Genomic DNA, 10846 nt, shown 5'->3' with positions numbered 1-10846 from the left:
TCCTTTTTTTCGTTAATAACAAAACAATTCAGTCAATTCAGCCAACTTGAAAGTAGATTTAGGATTTTGAGCCACATTGGCTCTTCATTAGAGCTAAACTTTGCTCCGACGAATGGGAAATAATGAAAGCTGCATTATCTTCGGTAGCGTAAAGGAACAATAATATCTTTCTCTCAAAGACTCTCTTTCTCTTTTATTTACTTTTGTTTGTTATTGCAGTTTAAATGGAAGAAACTCAACACGCTGCCCACAAAATATCATGTAGTTGTTTTGATCATCCGTTGCAACATTATTTCGCAGTTTCACTCCGGATTAAAATCCGGCTTTTATCGTTTACTGATAAGTAAATCCCGTTTAACAGGTGACATTTTCTGGCCAATCGCATATATCCTTTGCCTCGTTGTACTTGAGATCTTGCGGGCACGGCATCTGGTACGCTACGTCATTGGAGCAGGCAATGTACCCAAAGCAGTTATTGGGATCTTTGTAATTTCCATTTAGTTTTCCTGTGCAGTCAACTGAAAAGATCACAAATCAGTTTATACACGTTAGAATTGATAGAGAAGAATGATTATGGAACCATAAAAAACGTATTTTCTCCAGGATATATGAGGATGTTAATAGGGGTGTGGCTTTAAAGGTTGAAGGTACATTTTTACCGATTCTGGTGGTTGGTGGTTAATGTTAGGGCCTTAGACCATTGACGATTGACAGCAAAACATTTCCCCCAGGAGATAGAATTATTATTAAGCAATACATTTTTAAATTGGCATATAAACTGTATTGAGGATTGAGGGTTATCAGGAGCCCATTACGTGGAGCTTCCATCTTCCATACTGACCCTCTGAGCCAACCCTGTCCCGTATCTTTCTATTTTTAGAAGCACCTCCCACGGCGGTTTTCGCGGGTGTTTTTATAATAGCCAATCATAAGAGAGCTGTCGTCTCTATTGTGTTACGTCTCTATTGTGTCACTTGCAGGCCGCACGAAATTATTTCAAGAATGGTGGAAAGTGCTGAAAGATTAAGGAACCCCCGCAGATATCTCAGTTCTAAAAATAAAAAGATTCGGGACAGGGTTGACTCAAGGGTACAACTGAAATGGAAGCTCAGGGTAATGGGCTCCAGGGGTTATTCAGTCCTTCTCTAACAAAGTGGTGTGAAGCGTAATTCCAAAATCATTATGATTAAAATTGATTTTTAGTTGAAAACAAGACATCAGCTTCCGATATTCGAGGGGCAACAAATATTAGCAGAAGTTTGCAGTGAGTTTTTCTTCTCGTCCTGAACATACTATTCGGAAGTTAATATTTGTTAACACAATAACCTAATAATCCTAGTGCGAGCACAGTAAAACCTATCAGAACCACATTTTATGTTCCACCTCTTCTAGAGTACTCTTTCAAGCGCTATTCAATTAAAACATTGGCAAGTGTGCTGTGAATAAGGCTGGGTTTTCAATATGGCCATCATAAACACCATCACATTTGAGATCCCTTTTGATATCAAATGACCTCGCTGTTAGTTAACTTAACTTGGTAACGGTTGTTAATGCCCTGTTGTCACCCATTCTGGCGGAGAAGGTTTAAAACTGCAAAGGCGACTCCAAACAACTCTTCCTCTCTGGAGAAATTTTCTCTGATTTACTTACTGGAAGATTAGGCTGGGAAACTGCCCGAGCAATAAGAGGCTTAGTGATTGTGGCACCTTGCTTCCCTCTTTTTAATTCGCTTCTTAAAAAAAGAGACTCCGAGAGATCATTCCAAAGTCTACAGCATACTACAGAGCGTCTAAGCGAATAAACCGCAAAAGCTTGGCTCACAAGTAGCTTCAGCTTTGTGGAGCTGCAGCTGTACTTACACGGACAAATCACATTTCCGCATTGACGGGTTTCTGTGTCGAGTCCAGTACATTTCTTGCCACCATTAGATGGAGGGGGATTGGTGCAGCTACGGTTTCGCGCTTGTTTTCCACCGCCACAGGTAACATTACAGGGACCCCAGGTACTCCAGTCAGACCAGCCACCGTCGACTAAAACAAAGATTTTGTCGAGAAGGCACCCGAAGTGAGAAAGCGTGCCCCAAAACATAAACTATAATTCCAAACCCCCGAACCTTTCTTTCCAAAAATTATTTACACGAAAAAACAAATGAAACAAAAATTAATATAAGAAAGAAAAAAACTTAACTTAAAAAAAAAAACTGCGCTAGAAATCAACAAAAGCATTTAAAACTATGTTATATTTGTATTTTCCCGTCTCAGTTCTTTTGGTTTGAGATAAAAAAATCAAACTACAGTCGGAACTCTCCCCGCGACCACTCTCGTAAGCAACCGGCTCTAGTTACGACCACCAATGTAAAATCCCGTCAGCGACCGTTCCCGTAAGCGACCGCGACCAACCTTGGGGTTACCGAACTGGACTTTTCCATTGGTTTTAAGCTCCCATAAGCGACCACTGAAGTCTTAAGTTTAAATTTTTTGAGCGGAAAGGTTGATGTTTGTCTTTAGTAATTTGTAAGATATTTTGCCAAATGTTTTTGCCAGTGAGACGTCCTGTTGAAAAGTTCTTTTAGAAAGTGATGTGGAGAATGGTAGATATAATACTGTGAAATGTTCAGCAGGCAACCGTGGACGATACTCCTACTCTTGCACGTTGGATCAGCGATGATCTGATCGGCCCAAAATAACGAATATGAAATATAAATATAGAGGCAAGACCGATACAACGTAGTCCGTCTTAAAATTTACCTATCTACGTTATATCGGTCTTGCCTCTATATTTATAGATATACTGTACCTGGACTGCATTGCACATTTTGTGGCCAATCGCACTGGTCTAATGTCTCGTTATATTTTAGGCCGGCGCTGCAGCTCATTTTGTACGTGATTTGATTAGAGCAAGCTATATATCCGTAACAATTATCAGGATCTCGGTAGTTTCCATTCACTTTATTGTCGCAAAATCCGGCTCCTGATAAAACAAATAAAGAAACAAACAAAGGATCAAAACTAAAGAAAAAGAACAGCAACAACAAACAAACAAATGAACAAACAAGCAGAACCCTTTACGTCGAAAATTGTTAAATTGATATCTGACGCCGGCGAAGTACTTACAAATGGACTGGTTGGATAAAGCTTTCATGTCTCAAGTAAAAAAATGACGATGAAACAGAAAAAAACGAAAGTTTTGAAGCCCGCAGATATTTCTATCTAAAAAAACTCAGTGGAAAAAGATTTTACTTGCTCATACATGGTAAAAGTATATTTCATAAGAAGAATGTAATCTTTGGGATGTTTTCATTCACTAAGGACGCTTGAAAATTATAATTACCAAGAAAAAAACCACACGAACCATATGCTGGCTGCGAAAAACTCAACACCGCAGTGCTTAGAATCACGGACGAAAAAAAACAATTTAGCATCGTAGTCAATGAGACCTGTGAAAAAGAAAATTACCAATATTAACTATTTCATGAAAAAAGAAGTTAGTTAAATTGAATTTCAATCTGGCGTTAAATCGCTTCATTTTATAATCGAATCGTTGTCATCGAAGTAGGTTCAGGAGACAGCGTATTGTTTAGCAAGTACAACAGTCTTTAACTGCAACATGCGGCACTTGGCGAGGATTAATGTGTACCCAATTAAACTTCTAATCATTGTAAAAGAGGTTGCCGGCCTTCATCTGATAAGAAAACCTTATGCGTTGTGTGCAATTAAAACATACAATTTTCACTCTCGTCGTTCTTTTTATATTCGGGAAAATTTGGTTACACTGTATTCCTTGTGCATTGGATTCTAATTTCGTTTATATCAACTTCTCATCAGTTACAACAAATTCAAATCGCATCTGTAAATTAAGTTACTCCAAGTTGACGAATATTGTCGAATGATCTGAAGGTTTAACTCTTGTGGGGGGGGGGGGAGGGGTGTTGGTGGGGATGAGAGTTGAACGAGAGAGAGATACGCAAGGGAGAGAGAAAGCTGGAACGGGTAGACGGAAAGTTCATAAAGGCAGGAATAAAAGATCAGAGATGCAAACTTTCGATCATTAGTCGCTGATATGCAGTTGTTCTGACTAACTGATGGGAAACGAAAGGCAAATGTGTTGAGGACGGAAGAGCGGGGCGCTTGAAGACGTGAGACCCCCCCCCCTCCCCCCCGACCTGCCCCATTCAGTGAGAAGACACATCACAGTTAACTTTCCATGTGAAATTTTATATTTCTCTTCCTTTTTGTGATTTGCCAAAGGATCGATAAAGGGAACATGGACGGATAAACAATAACTAAAAAAGGGATTTCAAGGTATATTTTACAATGTTTTGATTGTATCTCTAGAATCGAAACGGGATTTCCACGGTAAATATACATTCACAAATATATTATTTCAGAACGAGGAAATTTCCTTTTTTCTCATCAATTCAAAATCAGACAAAGACAGTAAAAGCAACTGAGTTAGGCACAATTATTCCAAAGAAACTTACCTCAACTGAGCTGCTGTTACTTCTGGCTTCTGATCAGAACACGAAGATGTCTTCTGCACTTTCTACAAAGTTTTATCACAAAATCGTGTCCTTTCAAACGTCTCAAGAGAGCTATTGTTATAAAGTAAAGCTGGGGTCCACAACCGCGGCATTCTGGTCTACCTGTAGTTGGACAGCTGACTTACTGCAGAAAGCCATACCGTCACGCTTTTGTTTCTTTTAAAGTCTAATAAGCCGTTTAAACATTGGTTTGCTTGCACTGATCAAACACCTTCTTTTTGAGAGATTTTTTTCTCAGTACTTTAACAATAGTATTTTGTCAGATTCTATTTGATCCAAAACTGCCTTACCGCCGGACAATGTTCACCCATTGTGTGGCAAGAATTGCTTTTGAGAAGTTGAATTCAGGATTTATTCCCTGCAGTTTTTTAAGGAACATCGTAGGGGAGCGGGAAATTAAAACTTGGGTTGCGTCATCAAGGATAGCCATGATTTAGTTACAGAATAAGAAAGGTGGCGAGGTTCGAGGTTTGATCCCTCAAGGGGCTTCAAATGGTTTTTTCTAGCCCGCACTCGTAATAAGACGAAAAAATCATTCCCTGTGATTAGTTACATAACAAAATTTGTTAGTTTAAGGAAGACAAATGATAAATGTGACTCGTGGAATCCAATTTGACTCTATAGCTAGGATGCAAATTCAGTAATTGAAATATCCGAGAGGCTGTAGAACAAAACTCAGAGGAGACAGTGAGGTTAGCGAGGGTATAAACATACTCTAGATTCTATTTAGATCTGTCTTACGTCCATTTGCAACACCTCCTAAATTTCGTAGGTGACGTTGTTAGAGCGCTTGTGGAGTACTTCTGGTTGGGATAAGACGTGTGCCAATCCTCAACACGTGACGCCAAATAATTTAGCTGTTTGCTCGTACGGCAAATGATGGGACTTTCGTAGGAATATTCATATTATGACATCAAGATCTGACGTCTTATGATTAAACATCTTCAGTCTTTCTTTTCTCTAAGAAGCCGGGAAAAATCAGAACAAATTTCGTTTTTTATTCTAACTATCCTGAATTAAAGAAAGAAATTGGGCGAGGTGAGGCAGAGTTCAAGAAGCAGAGACTGAAGCTAGGAAACCCTTCTCTCCATCTCCCCACCCCCCCCCCCTCTTCCTCACACACACTACTTTGACATCTTTCCATCATCTCGTTAGATCCATAACAACAACCGCTGCAGGGTTCCTCAATTCCGCTGCTTTCCCGTTGTCTCCCTCTTTTGCAGCCTGTATTCGTCTACGTGTATCACGAGACCAAGCGTGTTAGGATTGAAATGTTCATCTCCTGCCCCATAAGTACGCCTGTGCGGCCTGTCTCACGATAACGGGGTCCAACGGCTTTGAAAAGGTGTTTAGTCACCGAAGCTTTTACAAATATAAAGACAGTTCCTGTTAAGGCATTCAGTTTAAAGTTCTTCACCAAGTTCTACGTTTCTCATCGCAAAATTTAAAAAAACAAAAAAACACCTTCCTTACATGGAATTTGTGAAGAACCTTCTGCTCGCACGCTTATAAATAGTTATCTCTTCGGAGAATGACCTTTCTTCCCTTCACTTTCAAATGAAACCCTTCTCAAGATCTTAAGTGAAAATATTTAAAAGTCAGAACTTGTTGAGAATAATTATTCAGGGAGCGAAGGCCGATATGAAATGAATTGGCAAAATTAATTATTCATTCAGACATGTCGCACTTTGAATCAGTGCAACATGTGGTTCAAAGAATTTCTAGAACCGTACTTCAAGCTTGCAACAATACCAGAAAGCATATTTACGAAGAAAAGGCTGGATGAGTTATTTTTTGTTTGTTGTTTGTCATGTCAGTACTGGATGTGTTGTTTTTCGGATTTTCAGAACAAAGAGAAGGGAATGAAAACTGTATTTAGAAAAGAAGACTGGAAACGGAATGGGAAACGTTGCAATTGATGTGACTGAAAATCCAATTAAACGTGAGTGTTTACATTAATTGTTTCCTTGTAGTTAAATGAATCCATTACGATGGAACTTGGAGAATATGGCGCAAATTTTCAAGGTATGCTCATATTGGTTCAACCATGACGAACTCTAGATCTGAAAAGTCATTTTTAGGTTGAAAATTCCAGACTGTTGCAGAACTTTAAAGACAGAAAATCAAAGCTACTGTAAATTAACTTTTTATCGAGGTAGAAAATCAAAAGAATATTCTGTTGCGCGAAGTAAATTGAAATATTCTTGTTTAGCGACTAGGAAAACTGTTTTTTGTGTTCAAAAAGGACTTTTACCCTCCGAAATAATAGAAACTCAAAGGTTGAACTTATAAAAAAATTAGATAGATTTAGGCCAAAAATGCGTTTTAGCAAAATATTGACGTTATTTTGAAACAAATCGGTAAAATTTGTCAACAGTTTAAAACAGGAAAACGGAGATAACCTAAAATGCCATATGAGCACAAATAATTTTTAGATGAACTGTTAATTAGTAGTTTCTTTAGAATCAAGTTCCACCCCGACGCATCGAATGTTTCCGACAATAATATTTATCCATCATCGAGAAAAAAACTTTTCAGAAAGACTTGAAACCTCAGTGTAGAGAGTGTTAATGTCTTTAGTAAAGCAAAATCATTTTTGTAATGCTGATAAATTTGCAAAGCCTTCTTTAGAGAAAAGAGTTAATTTCCCTCTTTTCTACGTGAAAAATTGGGAAAACTTTCGTCAGAGTCGAATAACAACCATGTGTCATTTATCTCTTGATTGAATTAACCTCCAGAAGGGTGGCGGAAAGGCCTTCCAGCAAATACCTGTTGTAACCTTTGTGGACATTCTCCAAAAAACGCAATATAAAGAGCAGTTTAGAGGTTATCTTTAGAGCAGCAAAAAACAAAAAAAATGGTTACCGTACCTAATATTCTATTCAGCAGGAGGTCTTAGCTGGAAAGTTAGGGCAGGTTTCTTTTCACACAGTGGCTGTATTCAGCAAAACACTAATGTTATTGTATGCTGTAAAATCAACGTGAACCCTTCTTGGTGCACTCGTGTTGCAAACAGTAGCTCTGGAAAAGAGAAATATAGTAGAGGTCAATAGTAAGGCGCACTTTCATGAGGGAATATTAATTCTCTTTGATCACTGTAGAAATGGTTTTTTATGTAGACAACTTCATTGCTGAATGAGTTACAAGGCAGCAAATTCAATCTTGATTGTCCTCATTTTCTTTCAAGCTTTCCTTTATGCTAATTGAACAAAAAAAATATGAAAATTTAATCATAGCGCCCACTCTTCAACCAAAGACTTTTTAAACAGGCAAAGTTTGTGACTACATATTAAACGTACCGTAAAGAGGCGAGGTAAATATTCATCTTCAACTCCGAGGTGAATAATTGTTTTAGAATATGCTACACTGAAACCAAAAAAACAAAGTCTATTTCGTGCACCAAAAATTGGTCAGAAATGACTCATTTTGTCTCCATCAAGTTAAAATAAAGGAAATTGATCGTTAAAAACGTTTAAAAAAGAGACTTGAAGAAGAACGATAACAATCACAATAACGCTACCACCAAGAATAATTATTTGTACTGTACATCTCACTTTCACTGTATGCAGTGTCTTAGGTTAAAAAGAGATGAAGTATTTCTGTTTGAACTTCTTGTCATATATCCAGCTGATATAAAGGTAACTTTCGTACTGTATAACATATATAAATATAATTTCCTCTTTGGGGATATGAAGGGTCTACAGTCATCTTTCCACCAGGAAAACTCACCACCAAGGCAATCGGCTCGCCATCACCAAGTCGCCACCAGCAAACTCGCCACCAAGATCGCTAGTTTTAAGCCACTTTCAAATTTGATCCTGAATCTCTGATCTGATCAAAGAAGATATCAAACGGACTATCGAACGACGAAGTCTAACCTGTAAACATCTAGAGTATTCAACAAAGGAAAAACAAAGCAAAATGACTGTAACTTTTTTAGTAAAACTAACGACAAGATGGACAAGAAGTGTTATCGATCGCATGCATTTTTTGGTCGACAAAACGAATGTTTTGAGAGATCACAGGGAGATCCTGTTAAATTTTTACCCCATAACAACAATGAGCAACAAGTTAGAGCTCAAGCAAACGTATATTCATTTAATAAAACATTTGATAGCCATACTTAATACATTAACAGCAATCCCTACGGGATGAGTGTTTGTTGGCAAGGTGATGGTCTCGCCTCGGTAGCGAGATCGGTGGCGAGCTCGCTGATGGCGAGTCTTCCTGGTGGCGTGGTGACTGGGTGCCATATGAAGGGAGGCATGATGGGATCGTGATATTGTTTCAATCAATTTCATGCAGTTGGATGACACCGATGTCCAGGATCTTTGGTGAGTTGCCTTTCAATAATCCATCCATTTCATCAGTATGCTATTTTTTTTTTTAGTTATTCTTGATGTTACTTTAAATTTCAAAGTTCCTCCTTTGGAAGCTGTAAAGGTTTTGAAAAAAAATTTCGTGGCGAGCTTAGCTGATATGCTAAGCATCGATGATACAAATGTTCGAGAACAATGAATGGTATAACTATTCCCTTAAGAGTATGTGTCAAAGTCCCCCGTGTCAAAACAGGGGTACCTGCTGTGCATTTTACGAAACCAAAGACTACAATTGTTCATGACTGACACACTTGGATCACTTAAATAATTTATCATAAACAAGTTATTGTTGTAGCGATTATTGCATGTTTTTCTGTTTGGATGGCGTTTATTACATTTCCTGCATTTCCTACACTGTGAGATGATTCAGAAGTATAAATTCTGCTGGTTTCTGATATTCTACATTGAAAATGCAGTTGTGTTCAGCAAAGAGAGAACTCTTCAACGCGGCCCGTCTGAAAGACAACAGTACGCGATCTTGAAAGCCGATTATTTCACGCCCTTGATGTTACAAGAGTCGATGTAGTGTATGTAAGCAATGAAAAACATTGCTTGCTGAAGTGTTTGAAAAGTACTCAATGTTTCTCTACAAACGTAGGCGTGCATTTCAGTAAAAATAAGCAGGTCTCGTGTGAGATTCTTTCTTCAGATAAGTATGGCTCGTCAAAACATTTATCTGCGAATGCAAGTTTTCATCTTTACAGAATTTCGGTGAGTTGCTTTTTAATCATCCTTTTATTTCGCATTTATCTTATGTTAGTGTTTTAGGTGTTATTTTATGTTTCAATATTCTATCTTTGAGAGCTGTAAAGGTTTGTCAGAAATATTCATGGCGAGCTTAATTAGTTCACTTCAATGGTGACTAATGATCTCTATCGTTGATACAAATGTTTGAGAACAATCAATGATGGTCTCTCTTTTCTCTGTAGAGTCCTTGTGAAAGTTTTCCGTGTCAAAACGGGGGCACCTGTCGCGCAATTTACGAAACCAAAGACTACAGTTGTTCATGCACCAAACATTACCTTGGAGTGAACTGTGAGAAACTGTGTAAGTCTCTTTACGTGATCAAGTCACTTGCTAGCTCGGAAAAAAATTAATAACCTCTTTTATCCAATTGTTGGTCAACAAAGTCGAGCGTTATATTAGCCACTGAGCTTCCTCTTTCAAAATACGCTTGTGCTGTCACTGAATGATTGACGCATCTCTCACTTGGAATTTTTTTCTTGTGTTTTAATTCTATATTCTGATCATGAGTATCATTGCGTAAAATGTTTCTCTTTGTTTGGAGGTGGGTCATGAATACACTCAGTCTATATTCTTAATGGTAATTATCTTGATAACTGTTTTGCTTTGTTTTCATTTTTATTATTTATTTCACAGTTTGTGGTAGTGATCCAAAATGGAGAGCTTTTAATACATCTTGTTACAAATACTTCGCTCAAGTGCTTAACTTCTTCCAAGCTAAGTCGTATTGCCAAACATTGAACAGTACTATAGTGACTTTTAACAGTGCAGAGGAACACGCATTTGTCACCCACGAGGTCCTTTCTGAAGCATACGGCGGTGTTTGGATTGGACTGACTCGTGATCCATCTAACAAAGGGCTTTGGAGATGGGAAGACGGCACCCATCTGTCTTTTACTCAGTGGGAGAGTACTCAGCCAGATTACATCAATGATGATTGCGCTCAGATGATGTTTGGGTTGCATTATAAGATCTACTGGTATCATGAATGGCATGGCACAAATTGTGAACGACTGACACGCGACCCCGGTTTCATTTGTGAAAGAAGGGCTAACATCAACGAGTAAGCAAAATTGAAAAAGAAAATGTCCAAAAACATTACACTAATTAGAATAAACTCTTTTTTATACACACTTTATTACCACGAATGACTGCTGGAGCGGTGATTCAAAATTTTAGCTAA

At 38.1% G+C, this 10846-nt stretch overlaps 1 protein-coding gene across 1 annotated transcript; it reads right to left on the bottom strand.

Moving 5' to 3' along the window:
• Window positions 1-178: 178 nt before the first annotated feature.
• On the bottom strand, window positions 179-4627 carry LOC111326391 (ectin). Its single transcript, XM_022930373.2, has 5 exons — window positions 4481-4627; window positions 3352-3436; window positions 2797-2970; window positions 1860-2030; window positions 179-518 (listed from the first exon to the last, which is right to left on the bottom strand). The coding sequence occupies exons 2-5, from the start codon at window positions 3419-3421 to the stop codon at window positions 355-357; spliced, it is 579 nt and encodes a 192-aa protein (XP_022786108.2). The 5' UTR covers window positions 3422-3436; window positions 4481-4627; the 3' UTR covers window positions 179-354.
• Between the last annotated feature and the right edge of the window lie 6219 nt (window positions 4628-10846).

This window comes from Stylophora pistillata, chromosome 12 (genome assembly GCF_964205215.1).
Source record: "Stylophora pistillata chromosome 12, jaStyPist1.2, whole genome shotgun sequence".
NCBI lineage: Eukaryota > Metazoa > Cnidaria > Anthozoa > Scleractinia > Pocilloporidae > Stylophora > Stylophora pistillata.
Note: the sequence above shows the minus strand (reverse complement) of the source record. Positions and strands in the feature narration are given on the sequence as shown.